This window comes from Denticeps clupeoides, chromosome 6 (genome assembly GCF_900700375.1).
Source record: "Denticeps clupeoides chromosome 6, fDenClu1.1, whole genome shotgun sequence".
In the NCBI taxonomy this organism is placed as follows: domain Eukaryota; kingdom Metazoa; phylum Chordata; class Actinopteri; order Clupeiformes; family Denticipitidae; genus Denticeps; species Denticeps clupeoides.
The window spans coordinates 19,869,717-19,887,660 of NC_041712.1; the positions used below are offsets into that span (position 1 = coordinate 19,869,717).

General features: G+C 42.9%; 2 protein-coding genes across 3 annotated transcripts; both read left to right on the forward strand.

The window, feature by feature from the left end:
* Positions 1 to 1,165: 1,165 nt before the first annotated feature.
* LOC114792086 (heat shock 70 kDa protein 4-like) lies at positions 1,166 to 10,239 on the forward strand. The gene is made up of 19 exons (XM_028982945.1): positions 1,166 to 1,492; positions 2,728 to 2,785; positions 2,867 to 3,007; positions 3,092 to 3,214; positions 3,372 to 3,471; positions 3,561 to 3,694; positions 4,067 to 4,311; positions 4,562 to 4,638; positions 4,757 to 4,908; positions 5,017 to 5,123; positions 6,092 to 6,225; positions 6,320 to 6,501; positions 7,255 to 7,347; positions 7,430 to 7,591; positions 7,704 to 7,829; positions 7,963 to 8,070; positions 8,161 to 8,280; positions 8,887 to 9,048; positions 9,299 to 10,239. Exons 1-19 carry the CDS (start codon positions 1,386 to 1,388, stop codon positions 9,503 to 9,505), a joined length of 2,538 nt encoding a protein of 845 aa, XP_028838778.1. The 5' UTR covers positions 1,166 to 1,385; the 3' UTR covers positions 9,506 to 10,239.
* Positions 9,894 to 17,912, forward strand: LOC114792087 (E3 ubiquitin-protein ligase RNF14). 2 transcript variants are annotated; one of them, XM_028982947.1, is made up of 9 exons: positions 9,894 to 10,022; positions 10,494 to 10,557; positions 15,684 to 15,839; positions 15,929 to 16,059; positions 16,133 to 16,651; positions 16,754 to 16,982; positions 17,155 to 17,327; positions 17,416 to 17,546; positions 17,642 to 17,912. In XM_028982947.1, exons 3-9 carry the CDS (start codon positions 15,689 to 15,691, stop codon positions 17,700 to 17,702), a joined length of 1,395 nt encoding a protein of 464 aa, XP_028838780.1. In that variant the 5' UTR covers positions 9,894 to 10,022; positions 10,494 to 10,557; positions 15,684 to 15,688; the 3' UTR covers positions 17,703 to 17,912. The 2 variants fall into 2 exon arrangements, with proteins under 2 accessions (XP_028838780.1, XP_028838779.1); XM_028982946.1 differs by lacking the exons at positions 9,894 to 10,022; positions 10,494 to 10,557 and adding an exon at positions 14,610 to 14,712.
* The last annotated feature ends 32 nt before the right edge of the window (positions 17,913 to 17,944 follow it).

Here is a 17,944-nt window from a genome sequence, read left to right on the forward strand (position 1 = left end):
TTACTGAACCATGTTGAACAGGATTTCACATGCTTTTACTTCTCAGGTTGAAGTATCTAAAGGTTCTTTTCTGTCAAAATAAAGAGTGTACGGTACAATACCAACATCATGTCAGTACATTTATTCAAAATACTGTCCTTTGATGAAGATTGTTGATGGTCTGTCATTTAGAGTTCTGTCCATTTCTCACATATTTTATACTGATGTGCAGAAACAGTCAAGGCTGTTAACTTTTACAAATGCAGTGCAGTGGACAAAGATATCGCTCTCTTCCTTTTATCTCTTGGTATTTTCTAAGTTAAAATCAGATAAGATAATCCTTTATTAGTGCCACCAATGGGAAAATTTTATTGTCACTGCAGAAAGTGAGTAGTAGAAGAGGAGCAAAAGTAAACAGAATAAAAACTAGACCAACATTACAGTATAAAAAAGTACAGAATAGAAAGAATCGTGAAAAATAAATATGAAAGACTGTATTCAGATATAAAATAGAAAAAAAAAGTAAAGTGATTGTGAAACACTGCAGCACAGCACACGGTGCACACAACTAAATTTGTCATCTGCTTTTAACCCATCACCCTTGGTGAGCAGTGTGTAGTCGGGGAGCAGTGTGTGGGGATAGTACTTTGCTCAGTGGCACCTTGGTGGATCAGGATCCACCAAGGTGGCACCTGATCCACCCAGTGGCACCTTGGCAAACCGACAACCTCCTGATTACAGGGCCACTTCCTTACCCGCTAGGCCACCACTGCCCCATATATGCATATGTATATGTATGTATATGTGTGTGTGGACACCTATTGCACATAAGAAAGAAACTATGCATTGGGTATGCCACTGAAGGAGCTGCTCATTGCAATCAGTTTCCTGCATGGTTTAGCCACCGACTTTTTCTTCTATGTACTTATGATTCTTATGATGTAAAATATGATTCACTGCAGGTGTTGATGGCCTTCAGGTTTGATATTTGGCTTTTTAATGAGTCAATTCCGTGTTACGATGCCTTGCCGTATCTCAAAGGCTGTTTACTCCTCAGTAAATAAAATTATTTGGCTAGAGCTGATTTCGCGCGGCGCCTTTAAGCCCGTGGCCGATCGAACGCGGCCGAAAGGTCCAGAGGCATCTAGAACAGCCCCAATCTCGCGAGAAGTGCGCAACTCCCGCGTTATCACGCAGAGAGCTGCCGGTACGGCGAGCAGTAACCGGTGCTAACCGCATGAGCAGCGAGGTCCATTAGCGGCGGGTTATGAATAAAAAGCTAAGCCTCTAATTTATTTAGGCATATATCTTTCGCGGGCTGTGCGTGTTGCTACCAGCGCGTTTCGCGACTTTATTGAACCCGTAGTGGCAGGATAGCGCCTTAATTGACCAAATACCAAGTGAAAATGTCAGTAGTGGGATTTGATGTTGGTTTCCAGAGCTGTTACGTTGCTGTAGCCCGATCCGGAGGAATCGAGACCATAGCGAACGAGTACAGTGACCGATGCACACCGTAAGTAAAACCCATTTTGGCACAATCCTCACTGAAATGCCTTTCGACTTTATTTATTTTGTACTCTTAATCGATAGGGAACAAGTCCTGTAAATGCTATTTATTGCCCGCTTCGTTCGTTCTCGCTGGTGCCGGCCCTCAGAAGAGCGTACGTGGATAGACTTGAGATTTGAAAAATGGCTAACTGGTTTAATATTCGCAGCTGCTAAATTTTGCGTGGTTCTTTTGACGCCATGTGTGGTGGAGTGGGGGCCTTCTTTGCGAAGCTATAAGCTAACACGCGTCTCCCCGGGCTTAAGTCTCGTGTTCGGGCCTGACACTTCACTGTCTGCCCGCTGCCATTTTCTTTACGCGCTAATTCGGGCTTTCTTATCCGAGATCAAACGCGCTCCACGTAACGTAATGGTGCGTGAAATTGCAGCAACACAGCGTGTAAGTGTGCGCTCGTCGGCGTAGGCAGGCAGGAAGGCTGCAGCCAGTCACAGTCGAGAATATTCTAGCAATTTTCCAGCGGCGAACGCGCGCCTGCGCAGATGCGCGCTTCCAGCGAGCGCCTTAACCTGGGCCTTTAGGTGGCCCGAGGGGACAAAAAGTCGCTCTCCACGTTCATGTTCACAAGAACCTTGTTATTTATCTAGCCTTCAGCAACTAATAGCTTTCCAGGCAACACGGACACGTATTAAACCAGTTAACTAGGTTGGGTAATTGAAGGTAAAGGTCGTAACTAGTGCTGGAAGTCTTTTCTTCTGTCTCTGCTATGGTAGGTTTTGCCAAATGGTTTTACATTTACATTTATGGCATTTGACGGACGCCCTTATCCAGAGCGACTTACAACGTGCTTTCAAGTTTTAGGTTATTACTGGTGTGGTAATCGTCTATGGGAACCTGATTCATTTATATTGCTTGAACATGCTGGTTAACCGGCATGTGCGGCTTTACAGTGGACCACTGTTTTGGCCACTGACTTATGCGGCAAGGATAATAAAGCCCAGTAGGACATCGCTAAAGGCACACAGTTAAACCACTATTGCCTTTGTGCATCAAGCATACTTTTTATGAAATAACACCTGAACATATGAATGCTGTGCTGGTGCTAGTCAGATTTATGATCCTCACGGACTTCGCCTGCAGCCCTGCACATCAAATCCACCAAATTCATTTACACCCCAAATCTGTGGATTAAACAGATTAGTGCCTCTTTTCAAAGTACATGTGTTCATATTCCTTTTCCACAGAGCATTTGTGTCCTTTGGCCCTCATAATCGTTTTATTGGAGCTGCAGCAAAAAACCAGGTATGTCCCACATTTTTGGTTACTAATTGTGAGAATGTAAATGTATGGTGATTTTTTATTTAATATATTTTATTTCAACAGGTGGTAACAAATTGCAAAAACACGGTTCAAGCATTCAAACGTTTTCATGGACGGGCGTTCAATGACCCGTATGTGCAGTCGACAAAGCCCGGCCTGGTATATGACCTCAGTCAGATGCCCAATGGCTCAGTTGGCATCAAGGTAAACATCTGTTCAGTGTAAGGATATGAGATTAATGCAAATTGTTGAGAGGTGCGTTTTTGTGACTGCTTTTCTCTTTCGAAGGTTCGGTACATGGATGAAGAGAAGGTGTTCAGCATTGAGCAGGTCTCTGCTATGCTTCTGACCAAACTGAAGGAGACTGCAGAAGCTGCGCTTAAGAAGCCGGTGGCTGACTGTGTCATCTCGGTATGTATACAGAAAAGCTGAAGAGTCTACATTGTGATTCTTGGCATCAGCTCGGCTGTTGAGGGATGTTTTGATTTTTGCTGAATGACTGGGAAGGACTCTAAACAGCAGTGTGTGTCATCTTGTTCCTACATGATATACTGTCTTTTACATATAGGTCCCCAGTTTCTTTACTGATGCTGAGCGGCGATCTCTCGTTGATGCAGCACAGATTGCTGGACTCAACTGTTTGCGGCTCATGAATGAGACCACAGCAGGTTTGTGTCCCTGGTGTTATGGTTTCAATGAAAATGTTTGTTGCTTTACCTTCATGCTCTTGATGTTCATGGTCATGGTTTTTCTGTAGTTGCTCTGGCTTATGGCATCTACAAGCAAGATCTCCCAGGTCCTGAAGAGAAGCCAAGGACCGTTGTGTTCGTGGACCTTGGCCATGCGGGGTACCAGGTGTCTGCGTGTGCTTTCAACAAAGGAAAACTGAAGGTATTCAAATTCAAGGCACTTGAAAATAGTATAGCTGTATATAGCTTTTTTTTATTTATTCTTAGTCAATAATTTGTCTCCCGTATTGATGTCTTTTTTTTGTTTATGAGCAACGTTGTGAGATTTATATATGAGTAACTCTGAATACAATTTCTCAAAGCATATGGGCAAAAACATAACCTTTTTTTTCCTCATATGTACCAGGGCTCAATGCAGATAAATTGGTGTCTTTTGTTAGGTGCAGGTTGATTTGAAACTTTAAGTTTACTCTTAATTTAAAAAGAAATTAAACTATGATGGGAACAGTTATTTGCATTGAGAATTAATCAGCCATTGCATAAATAAATCTTTGCTCTTTCCTTTCGCCATTAGATTTTGGCGTCAGCACATGATGCTGAGCTGGGAGGGAAGGACTTTGATGGCATCCTGGTGAAGCACTTCTGCGAGGTGTTTGAGAAGAAATACAAGCTTGATGTCTCCTCAAAGCCAAGGGCGCTGGTGCGTCTGTTCCAGGAATGCGAGAAGCTGAAAAAGCTCATGAGCGCGAACTCCTCCGACCTCCCCCTCAACATCGAGTGCTTCATGAACGACATTGATGTATCTGCCGTGCTTAATCGGTCAGTCACCTAGCAACCCCAAGCATTTTACACAGGCATTTGTGTATGTCTGATTGGGTGTAATATGTACACCAGCTTTTTTTTTTTTTTTTTCTAAACAGCCGGTTTAGGGGGGACAGGAAATGTTTGCTCTTAGCGCGCGTGTGGTGATGTAAGTGGCTGCTTGCGAGTGGTGTGTAATGCAGCAGCTGCGTGTGCGTCCTCGCATGTGGCCCGGGTGTAATAATAGTTCCTGACTCTCTTCTTCCAGAACCCAGTTTGAGGAGATGTGTGCCGGGCTGCTGGCCAAGGTGGAGGCTCCCTTGCGCAGCATCATGGAGCAAGCCAGTAAGTATAACAGTTAACGGCACTGCTGGGAGCAAAAGCTGCGGTCAACAGCTACCAGCTGTCCTTTCCCACCTGCGCAATGAACCCATCTATTCACTCTACCCCCTGTGTGTTCCAGAGCTGAAGAAGGAGGATATCTATGCTGTAGAGATTGTAGGAGGAGCCTCCAGGATTCCGGCTGTCAAAGAGCGAGTCAGCAAATTCTTTGGCAAAGAGCTGAGTACCACTCTAAACGCAGATGAAGCCGTAGCTAGAGGATGTGCACTGCAGGTCTGCGGAACCCACCCCCTGCCCCAGCACACATACACACATTTGCGCTAGAAATATTGTCAAATGTAATTTTTTTTTTTTTTTTCACTGATTAATTGTGCTCCGCAGTGTGCCATCCTGTCACCAGCCTTCAAAGTGCGCGAGTTCTCAATCACGGATGTGGTGCCCTACCCCATCTCCCTCAAGTGGAACTCTGCCGCTGAAGAGGGGCTGAGGTAGGAGTCAGACTGAACTGAAGGGCCCTCCAGGGCTTGTTTAGTGCTTGTGCTCATCCATAAAAGGCTGTACAGTCTTAAAGGTCCCCTATCATGAAAATTTCACTTTGTGAGATTATTTAACAGTAATACGAGTTTCCCAAGCCTGTCTATGGTCCTGCAGTGGCTAGAAATGGTGATAGGTGTAAAGAGTGCTGTGGACAGTCTGCTTCACATTCATCTGGAATGTTTCCCCTTATGCCATCATAAGGGGAAAGGTTACCTCTCGTGTCTCATGCTTTGTTTGCCCAGAGAATTTCCCACCCTTCCCTTAAAGTAACTACAGACAGTCATGGCTTGCAGATGTGGCAAGCATTGCATTTGGTCAGTGATTTTAATTAAAACATTTTTTTAGTTCAGTCACACAAGGCGCTGTCGAACCAGTGTGTCGAACCTCACACAACTTCCTGGTTGTCAAACATTGAGGTTTGTGCATGGTGTTGGCCACTTACCTCCTCGTCCCGCCTCTCTCCTCCTCATGATCATTTAAAGCAACACAAACCAAATGGTGCTTCCTCAGGAAATCTCATTGTGGGACTTGTTAAAAGTGGCTGTAATTCTGCACCACAGCTTCATTTTGGAAAGACACTTTAGATATATTATTGGGGGACCACTAAGACCTATATAAGAGCAAAAAAAAAAAATCATAATTGGGACCTTTTAAGAAAACCGTCATTAGCGTTATGCTATACTAACTATGAAAACCAAGACCTGTACATACTAGTTTACAATTGTTTGGAAACCTTTGATGTAGACCATTATGTGCCAATGAAACCAACTCAGAATTAGCCTGAGCCTTTGTGGTAAAGGGCTGTATGAGCACAGTTAAGAGCACTTTTTTTAGTTTGACTAGCTATAGAATGTCATAGCTACTATAGCTACTTTTGTCAAGATTTTTTAAATTTTTATTACTATTTCTCCAATTTCAGTGACTGTGAGGTCTTCCCTAAGAACCACCCTGCACCATTCTCCAAGGTGCTGACATTTTATCGAAAAGATCCCTTTTCTCTGGAAGCATACTACAACTGCCCCAAGGAATTGTCCTGCCCTGATGCCTCAATAGGTATTCAACTCTGATATACCAACCATTTATTTATTTATTGTTGCTTGTATTGTTGAACAGTGTGAAACTGATTTAGATTTTTCTTGGTCTTCAGGTAAGTTCATGATCCAGAAGGTGGTACCCCAAGCCTCTGGTGAGAGCTCAAAGGTGAAGGTGAAAGTTCGTGTGAATGTGCACGGGATTTTCAGTGTCTCCAGCGCCTCGTTGGTAGAGGTTGTCAAACCTGCAGAAGGGGAGGAGCCTATGGATACAGAGTCACCCAGCAAGGAGGATGAGGTGACTTATTCTTCTTCTTTCTGGCTTGGTCTCTCTTTCACAATATGGGTGCGGTTCGGTTGAAATTGACAGTTTCAATGAATGAGTGTGGAAGTGGGGCGTGTGGACTGGAACAAGTCTGAACAGAATGCAGTGGAAGAGGAAGCTATAGTTTTGGTGACTTCACAGTGCCTGTAGATTACTTTTTACAGTTGTCTGTAGATTACTTTGCTGCTGTTTAGCCTATACCATGTTTTAGTTTACTGGGCTTTTTTTGTGTCCTACCTTTTATTGTATGGTTTTGTTCAGTTCCATTCCTTTTTAATAAAAAATAAATAAATAAATAAATAAAAATTATGTATGTATAAATACATATTTTTATGTCTGATCATTCATTATATAATGTTCAATCATGAAGAAAAAAATGGGCTGGGGTCTGTAACCTTTTAATCAAAGATAACATCCCAAAACATTTTCTCCCCAATCTGTGCCTGATTACAGATGAAAACAAATGGTAATTTGACAAGTTTATTGATTTTTAAATCTGTTTAAAATCTGTTGATGACCATGGTCCTTCAGAGATCAAATTCAAAAATGTTTTTGTTATTATTTCTTATTGAAAGTAGTGGGGGTACAAAAAGGAAAGTCGAATGTAATTTATTTAAACAAAAAAATCTGAGCATAAGTATATGAATTCTTGCATTCATTCCTCTGGATCCTTTACTGCTAAATATTTTGTTTCTATATGAAATATATTTTTTGGCTCATTGTTAGGGCAAGATGCAAGTTGACCAAGAAGAACAGAAAGAGCAGAGTGAGGACCAGAAGGAAAATGCAGACAAGAAATCCGACACAGAGGAGATGGAGGTATTTCTGAGATTTCTTATCTGCTGTAGTCGCCCTACTAATTCCTGTGCACTCAGCTGAGGTGGTCTTTCTCTTTTTCTAGACTACAGGAATGACAGATGATGGGAAACAGGAGAAGAAGAATGACCAGCCTCCTCAAGCCAAGAAGGCCAAAGTTAAGACAAAAATTGTAGACCTGCCCATTGATAACAGTCTTCACAGACAGCTGACCGGCGACGTGCTCAATCTTTTTGTGGAGATAGAGGTAATGTTTCCTTCATCCTGACGTTATTTACCCAAACATCTGTGGACTGAGCATTTCAGAGAGGTACTGAAACTATTATACATGAATGGTCTCCTATGTTACGTTCTTCCAGGGTAAGATGATTATGCAGGACAAGCTGGAGAAGGAGCGCAATGATGCCAAGAACTTTGTTGAGGAGTATGTCTATGACATGAGAGACAAACTGCATGGAACACTTGAGAAGTTTGTCAGTGAGGAGGTGAGAGACCTGGGCATGGCCTCAGAAGCCTGGTTTATTATAACGTGACCGTTTTGTTTCTGATACTGTTTTCCTTTTGATTTGATAATTCCATGAGTATCTATTATTAATTAGTCTAACTGTTTGGATACAGGACAGTGCCTCTTTCTCCCTGAAGCTGGAGGACACTGAGAACTGGCTGTATGAAGATGGGGAGGACCAACAGAAACAAGTATACATAGACAAGCTGGCCGAGTTAAAGGTATACTATGGAATGAATGCGAACTCTAACTCTTTGTGTGAGTGTTTCCATATGATCTGTAATAGCCAATGATTGTGGTTTGTTGCTTAGAAACTGGGAGACCCTATCAAGGAGAGGTACCAAGAGGCTGCCGACAGACCAAAAGCTTTTGAGGAACTTGGAAAACAAATCCAGCAATACATGAAGATTGTAGAAGCTTATAAAACTAAGGTATGTCCCTTATCTCTTAAAAGGTACACAATTTAAATAAGTGTCCAATATAAAATACTGTGTGCAAACAATTCGATAAATCCTAATATTATTTTTAAATGTTCACTGGGCTGGTAGCATTCAGGTGCCACCTTGGGTGTACCGATTTGACTGCAGAAACTATAATTAGCAATGCACATTTTGAGCTTTAAATCTTGGCGGGTTCAGGCTCAATTACTATCATTGGTCTTAGTCAAGCAATAGGTGGGAATATAAGTGACTAGTTGAAAGCAGGGATGGATTACTGAGCAGGCCTACCAAGCTTAGGGTCTTGAGAGATCTGGTGCTCTGCACAAAGACACTACTGACAATATAGGCTTATACTTGGTTTGAGTGTTGTCACAAAAACATTTATTCACTCAAAATTAATCTGAATGTACACTTTTTAAGGTTCTATTTATTAAAAATTCTTACTGGGCAGCATGCCCATGGACCCTGCTTGACTATGATCAGAGTTTATATATCTGGTTATGTTTAAAAGGGTGTTGCCCCTCACTTCCTGAGCATGGAAATACAGTTCATGCTCAGGACTCAACATCAGCCTTGTGTTCGTTCACTGAATTCCAGGATGAGCTGTACGAGCACTTGGATGAAGCTGACATCAGCAAGGTTGACAAGATTGCGAGTGAGGCCATGATATGGATGAACAGCAAAATGAATCAGCAGAGCAAACAGAATCTCGCTGTGGAGCCTGTGGTCAAAGTCCACGAGATCCAGGCCAGGACGAAGGTACCACACCCTGTTACTACTGTCAACTCTTGGTTGCTTTTACTTTTTAGATGTAACTTGCTGAAATATTGAGGGGTAATATATTAACAATCTACAAAACAGATGGCAATATATTGATCCCCAAACTAAATGTATTTGCATAAACATGCTAAACAGACAACTAACATCCATATAACAATCAAATATTTAATTCTAATATATATTGATATCTACTATCTCTCCATCTAATCCCTGCCCCTGTTCTGTGCAGGAACTTTTTTCTGCTTGCAACCCCATTGTCACAAAGCCCAAACCCAAAGTGGAGCTGCCCAAGGATGAGAAGACCTCAGAGCAGAACGGCCCTGTTAATGGACAGGAGGACACTGAGGCTCAAGCAGGCAGCCCAGACAAGGGCACACCAGCCCAGCAAGGCTCAGAAAACACAGAGACCAAGCTGCCAGAGATGGATATTGACTGAGCTTCAGCGGGCCACACCCATGCCCCTCCCTGACCAGCGCCTCTTTCGCCTCCACACACACACACACACACACACACACACACACACACTATAAAGAAGCGTACAAACATATTGTTTCGATACTGTCTGGCTTATTAAAGTGTAACCTTTCTTAATGTGCCGTTATGGCGTCCCCTACCCCACTATTCAGATTTGGCTGTTTTTGACATTAAAATCAATTGCCCTGCTGCAAGAAAAGAAAAAAAAAAAAAGCAAACGCAGGGTGGTGATATGCTCTGTGTGTTGCGTTTCTGGAATTTTTTTGAAGTCATTGTCATGTTGGCTTTAAGTCCATTGCAATAGAGGGATATGTCTTCTGGATTGTTGAATGGGTCATTTCTCATCTTATATATATGAGATACAAATATTTTCTTTATTGATAAACCTATAATTTTTTTCAGACACCTGTCATTACAGAGAGCTGCAGGAGGTCAGTGGTTTGAACGCTAGCGATGAATGTTAGAGGTACAAACATGAAGTGAGTGAACTGTCCGCTCTGTTGATGTAGTATTCAGTTACTTTATTTCAGGCTGTAGGCACAACAAGTCTGCCTTTCTTTATAGTTTTTGTTAAAAAAATTCTTGTTTTTTTATATATATATATATATATATATATTTACATTGCAGTAAGGGGTAGAGGCATATTCTCTTTCGTTCCCTGTTCACCATCAGCATAATAAATAAGAATTTGGTGTAGAGCTGTGGAAAGTTTGTTTAAAGAGACCTGTTAACTCTTAAAACCAAAGGAGTAACACTGATACATTTTCCTCTCCAACGTCCCGTGTCATCTTCTGTGTTTGTGAGTTTCTGAAACCGTGGACGCTTTCTCGTTTAATGTCTAAAGCATTTGAACATGTTGCTTTGTAGAATTACAAGCATAAACAACTGCATCATATCTCACCCATTTTATAAATGATGCTAGATCAGATTTTTTTTTGGTTTATCTGCAGTCACTGGCTCACAGAATGGAGGAAATGTGCAAGACTATTCATCAGTTTTCATCAAACAGCTAAGGCAAGACAGTAGTTTCCCAACAACAAATGTGTCATGACACCCCCCCCCCACTTCACAATTTAAACGTTAATTCTGAAATAATGTAACCACAAATAACTTTAAACCCCCAGACATCATAAGTGAGATGATGAACAAGGTGATTTCTGTTCAGAACATAATAAGAATGTACAAGATGTGTGGCCCCTCAAGTGCACCCTTCCCTGGCTGTCAACATTATTCCTGAGTAGGACACACACACACACTGTTTTGTTCAAAAGAGAAAGTAACAATGGCGATTTTTACAGGCAGCATTGGCAATATATATTACCCATATGGTGCCGGTAGGGGTATCAGTCAGGGAGGCTTACAGCCGGGTAATCTGTTTCAGAAATGAAGAATGTTTAAAATCTGTGCTTGGTGATCTCTGTGCCCAATCAAAATTCTGAACTATTAAAAATGGTATCAAGTCTTGTCTGTCTGGCCCAACACTTTTCACTGAACATTTTGCGTGGGATCTGTGCATTGGATTGATGAATGGCATTCTTTTACAAAAAAAAACAAAAAAAGAAATACAGTTTAAAGGCTCTCGACCACTGTAACCTCACTACTTAACTAATACCAACTAATACGTTTCTGGCCCAAAACGTTTTTACTGTAAAACTGACCTGGGAACTTTGCTCATGTGCACATAGATTTATGATGAATATGGATATTTTGATGTAAAATAAATATTGCAGCCTGCTGAGTTGTATTTAAGGTAGAACAGACAATTCGAATAAGTAGCGTCATTATGTACTCTTAAATTCTATCACATCCAAATATGCAGGAAGTGAGTGCAAGGTCCCCAGTCTGGCTTACTGCTGCTGCTGCTGGACTGAAGTCTTACAGTAATGTCAATCCAAGTTCAATATGTCACAATTCATTTATCCTAGGCTGTGTAAACTCCATTAATTAACACTGGGCTGATCCTCGGGTTGGAGGATGGATGTTGATACTGAACATTAGCACTGGTGGAAGACAGACAAGAAAAGTGGTTCTGACAACAGATTTTACAAAAAAAAAGTTAATATATAATTCATAAAAACTAGGTTTTATGTTTCTGTATGTGTGTGTGTGTGTGTCTTGGGGGGTTCGACCAAACAGGCTAGGACTGGCCCCTGGTGACAATAATTATTACAGGCCGCCCAGTACCAGTGTGGTGTATAACGCATCCATCCAAGTAAATCACCCAAATGCAGGTGGAAAGCTCCACTCTACCACATAACACAACTAGTCTTAAAGGTGCATTTCACATTAGAGCTGTGATCAGGCTTTAAAAGTAAGGGCTTGTTTTCTCGGCATTGATAGTGTTGTAGTGCAACATTTTTTGTGCATTTTTATAACCAATTTGTTAAACATTATCTTCATTTACTTAGATTTTGTAATACATAGGTATCACAGTCTGAAGTCAATTTTATGGTTCAGAATTCCACCAAATGTACACACTGAACACTAAAATAATGGAATATTCAAATTTGTTCTATTATGCAATTTTACTAAATTGTGATTCCCAGGCTATTTTGGCAAGAAAAGAGAAGTTATGGGATTTTATTCTAAATACTGCCATACAGTTCTAAATTAAATTTATTTGTGATCTTATTCCTTCATTTTACATTTACATTTACATTTACGGCATTTGGCAGACGCCCTTATCCAGAGCGACTTACAACGTGCTTTCAAGTTACCATCGATGAAGAGATCAATTCCGGTTCACTAGGACCCCAACTATGAATACATCTATTTAATTCACTCTGTTGTAGATTCTGTACACAAAGTTTGACAAGAAAATTACAATTTAATCTAAATATTCTTTAAAGAGGAAGGTCTTGAGCTGCCGTTTGAAGGTGCTCAGTGACTGAGCTGTTCTGACCTCGAGGGGAAGTTCATTCCACCACCGAGGGGCCAAGACGGAGAAGAGTCTGGATGAATGTTTTCCTTTTACCTTCAGAGATGGAGGGACCAGGCGAGCAGTACTGGAGGCTCGGAGTAGACGAGGTGCAGTGCGAGGTGTAATGAGGGCTGTGAGGTAGGATGGTGCTGCTCCATGTTTGGCTTTGTAGGCCAGCATCAGTATTTTGAACCTGATGCGTGCAGCTACTGGGAGCCAGTGAAGGGAACGTAGCAGAGGGGTGGTATGGGAGAATTTGGGAAGGTTGAAGATCAGTCGTGCTGCTGCATTTTGTATGAGTTGTAGAGGTCGGATGGTACATAGAGGTAGACCAGCTAGAAGGGAGTTGCAGTAGTCCAGTCGTGAGATTACTAAGGACTGAACCAGTAGTTGGGTGGCCTGGGTTGACAGGTAAGGGCGGATTCGTCTGATATTGTAGAGAAGGAATCTACATGAGCGGGAAAGATTGCTGATGTGAGTTGAGAAGGAGAGTTGGTTGTCTATTGTTACGCCAAGGTTGCGGGCTGTTGCAGAAGGAGAGAGCTGCGAGTTGTCTAGGTAAATAGCAAGATCCTGATGTGGTGAAGAATCTGCTGGAATGAATATTAGTTCAGTTTTGGTGGGATTGAGTTGGAGGTGATGGGCTGCCATCCAAGACGAGATGTCTGTTAGACATGCAGAGATTTTGGAAGCAGCATGTAGATCAGAGGGAGGAAAGGAGAAGAGGAGTTGTGTGTCGTCAGCATAGCAGTGGTAGGATAATCCATGTGAGGAAATGACCTCACCAAGTGATCTCGTGTAGAGGGAGAAAAGGAGAGGACCTAGCACCGAGCCTTGAGGGACACCAGTGGAGAGTCTACGTGAGGTAGAGGTGGATCCTTTCCAAGTCACTTGGTAAGATCGCTCATCAAGGTAGGAAGCAAACCACTGCCATGCTGAGCCCCGAATTCCAAGCCTCTTCAGGATTGACAAGAGAGTCTTGTGGTTAACGGTGTCAAATGCAGCAGATAGGTCAAGGAGAATAAGAACTGATGACAGTTTTGCCAATCTGGCTGCATGTAGCTGCTCGGTAACCGCCAAAAGGGCAGTCTCGGTGGAATGAGCTGTTCTGAAGCCAGACTGGTTAGGATCCAGGAGGTTGTTCTGTGATAAATGGAGTGATAGCTGGTTGTAGACACAGCGCTCAAGGATTTTGGATAGAAACGAGAGGAGGGAAACTGGTCTGTAATTGTTAATGTCTGTAGGATCAGCAGTGGGTTTCTTTAGGATTGGAAGAACCCTGGCTGTTTTGAAGGCGGATGGTACGTGGCCAGATGAGATTGAGCCGTTTATGATATAAGAAATGAAAGGGATGAGGTCAGGGGAGATAGTTTGAAACATTGCAGAAGGTATTGGATCTAGTGGACAGGTGGTTGGGTTGCCTGTGGAAATAATCTGAATGATTTCATCAGATGTGATTTTAGAAAATTGATTTAGAGTAGTTGTCGAATTTTCAGAGGGAAGAGTAGGATTAGTGGTGGAGAATGTCTCACAGATTTTTTCAATCTTCCCTGTGAAGAAGTTGGCAAAATCATCAGCTGTTAATGAAGTTGGGGCAGGGGAAGTCGGGGGGGTTGAGTAGGGATAAGAAGATGTTGTGGAGTTTTTGAGGGTTGTGGGCAGAGGCTTCTAGTTTTGTTTTGTAGAAAGCAGTTTTAGCAGTAGTGAGGTTAGTAGAAAATTTGCGCAGAAGATTCTGGTAATCCAGTAGGTCTGAGTCAAGTTGAGATTTCTTGTATTTTCTCTCCGCTGCTCGAAGAACTCTTCGATTGCTACGCAATGTATCGGAGAGCCAGGGTGCAGGGGGAGAAGTCCTTTTGGGTTTAGTTGACATAGGACAGAGTTGATCAATGGAAAGGGAAAGTGAGGTGAGGAAGAAATGACCTATTTTCTTTATTTCTATATATTAAAACCAATATATTATCATGGATGTTATTGAACTAAGCATCAAAATCCACCACATTTAACTGCAAATCTACGTTTAGATGACAGTAAACCACATCAAAATTAAAAGTGTTTAGCGAAGCAAGCGTTAACCTTCACACGGAAGTAAGGGAGAAAACGTTCAACGAATCAGGATCTGGGAGAGGTACTTACTGACCAATCAAGAACAGGTGGGCGGGGCTTGCTGTCTTGCAACTGGGCGTAGTTGAGCTCTGCTGCTTCATGTTGCTGGACTTTATGCTCACTTTATGTGTTTAGAAAATAAGGTAATCGCATGGTTATATGACCAAGTGAAGCTTGAAGTCGTAGTATCGACGTGACCGGGCGACGTTGTCAATCGGAGGTCGTGTTAAAATGTTCAGTAGTAAACGAACTCTTGTCACCTGGAGCCACGGCCTTGCTCGTATCCCGCTAGCATAGCTACTTGGCTAAACCTGAGGATCTGGCGTTGCGCAGTGTAAAATTGTTGTTTTTTTACTTCATGCAATGTTTGAATCATATAATACATCATAGTGAGATATTTACGTGTCTGAGAATGGTACGCATTTGCACGTAGTTTCAGCCCCCAATGGCAGTATACAAGAAAAGAATTAGCAGGCGGCTGAATCCTGTCTTGTCAGTGAAGGAATAGTCGCTAATTATTGCTTTTATTTTAAGAAATAAGAAAATCTCAATGGCCCACTGTTTGTTGTCACTATATATTTGTGTTATGAGGTGTGACAACCAAGGAAAGATGAGTGTTTAAATCCTCGAAGTACTTATTAAGAAGTCAGTGGTGGAAAGGCGTTGTATGCAAAACTGTACAATAATCAACTATAATATAACATAACATCTCACTGAACGTTAACATTGATTTACAAATGTGACTGGGGACGTCTGGGTCATAAAGTGAAAATGAAGTCATTGTGAAGCACAGCACATGGTGCCACGACGAAATGTGTCCTCTGATTTTAACCCATCGCCCTTAGTGAGCAGTGGCAGCCATGACAGGCCCGGGGAGCAGTGTGTGGGGACGGTATCTTTGCTTAGTGGCACCTTGGCGGTTCGGGATTCGAACTTGCAACCTTCCGATTACGGGGCCATTTCCTTATCCGCTAGGCCAACTTTGTGTTAGAACCTCCAATGTTTCTGGCTCGCAGTGATCAGGGACCTCCCAAAAATAGAAGGTGTGAGAGAGGTATGAAAAAACTAACCAAGTAGATTAAATCTTATTTCTTTTCTCTTTTTTTTTTGGTAGTATAAATGTCGGAGGATCAGGAAGCCCAAGTAGATGAACTGCTTGCCCTAGCCAGTATTTACGATAAAGAGGAGTTCAGAAGGGCTGAATCGGGTCAAGAGGGTGAGATACACGTGTCTTTGGAGCTTCCTCTGGATTTCAAGTTGTGCGTAAAGGGTATGGCACATATTTTTTCTTCTATCATTATAGAAAGAAATTATGTTTGTCAAACCATGTAAATGACAAAAAGTGATGAATTTGCGCAGGAGGGGAAAAGACCGAATATGCTGTATCTTTCTTGCCACCTTTGGTGTTGAGCTTTGAACTCCCTGCAAACTACCCTTCATCATCGCCGCCTATCTTCACGCTAAGCTCCAAATGGCTTCCAAGGGTTCAGGTAATTTTGATCATCATACGTTGAGTACCTTTTCGTCTTCTTCTCCTCAGTTTCACCTGTCATGTATGTATAGACAACAGCACTTTGCAAGCGCCTGGATGAATTATGGGAAGAGAACTGCGGCAGTGTCATCCTCTTCACCTGGATCCAATTCCTGAAGGAGGAGTTTTTTGCTTTCCTTGACATCCAGTCATCTCTAGACGTGGTCAGAACCATCCCAGGTCAGTCGGAACGGAAGAGGAATGAGGCTTGTCAGAAGTATCCTGGGAATGGTCTGGGGGAGAAGTGCAAATCGGAGTTGCCGTTGGATCCCCGAGCCGTGCAGGAAGTGGACCCCCACGTTGACATTCTGCCTCAGCTTCTTGACTTTGATGAGGCTCAGCGGCAGAAAGTGTTTGACGGGAAGGTCTTTAGCTGTGCCATCTGCTTCACAGAGAAGCTGGGCTCCAGCTGCTTATACTTTAAGGAATGCCAGCATGTCTACTGCAAGACCTGCATGGCTGAGTATTTCCAGATCCAGATACGAGATGGAAACGTCCAGTGCCTTAACTGCCCAGAGCCCAAGTGCACCTCTGTTGCTACACCCTCACAGGTACAGTGAGTGTCTCCTCTGCGTCTGTTTTGCAGCATCTTCAGCTCAGCGTCTTGGTGCAACACGTGCTCATCCCGTAACCGTCCTGTTTTTCATGCACAGGTGAAGCTTCTGGTTGGCGAGGAAGAGTTTGCACGCTACGACCGCCTCCTGCTGAAGTCCAGCCTTGACCTCATGGCGGATGTGGTCTACTGCCCTCGGCGTATGTGCTGCACGGCTGTCATGGTGGAGCCGGACACCACCATGGGCATCTGCCCCGCCTGCCAGTATGCCTTCTGCACCATCTGCAAGCGAGGCTACCATGGACTCTCCCACTGCATGGCTAGTGCAGGTGAGGAAGCACAAGCAGTTGTACAGTCACAGAATCAAGGCTGTGTGTTATACCACATTGTAGTGAAGAACCTTTCCCAGTACACTTTTGGTTTAATACTCGCTCAAACTGGGTTTGGCAGTTGTATGCAGTTGTCATAACAACCACGTGCGTTTTTTTTCGTGTGGTGCAGAAGAGCTACGGGGCCTGCGGGACGAGTACCTGTCCGCCACTGATGAGGTTAAGAAGTTTCTGGAGAAGCGCTACGGCAAGCAGGTCATCCAGAGAGCCGTGGAGGAGTCGTTCAGCAGGGACTGGCTGCAGGAGAACTGCAAGAACTGCCCTCGCTGTGGCACCAATATACAGGTGAGAATACCTGTCCTGTGATGAGTTTGAAGGCTAGGGGAGGTATAGTACGGTTTTAATGATTTCCAATCGTTTTATCATTTTAAAGAAAGTGTATGGCTGCAATAAGATGACCTGCACCTCCTGTAAGCAGTACTTCTGTTGGCTGTGTTTGGGAACACTGTCCAGGGTGAATCCCTACAGCCACTTCAACAACCCTTCCTCACCCTGTTTCAACCAGTGAGTACCAGTGTGTTTTGTCTCTTTCGTCCAAAGTAGAATCTCACTTATTGGCCTCAGTATGCAGGAAGATTTTCGTCTCCATTTTTTTCTAGATTGTTCCAGGGAGTGGAAGCCGCTGAGGAGGATGGACTGTGGAGCGATGAAGACGAATAGCGGCAACATCTCTAGGCGTCGTGCTGCATGCACACAGTGCACTTTTTTTTTTTTTTTCCTTTCTGTGCCCTAACTCTACTGATCACACTCAGCACGTACAAACGGCAACATTGTTGATCAGATTTGTTGTCTCAAGGCTTTGATTTTATGCAGATGTTATGCAGCTCAAGTCTAAATATAATGTTATTCAGAATACACACTATTTTGAAACTTGTGGCCAATTATGTGTCATTATTCTTTTA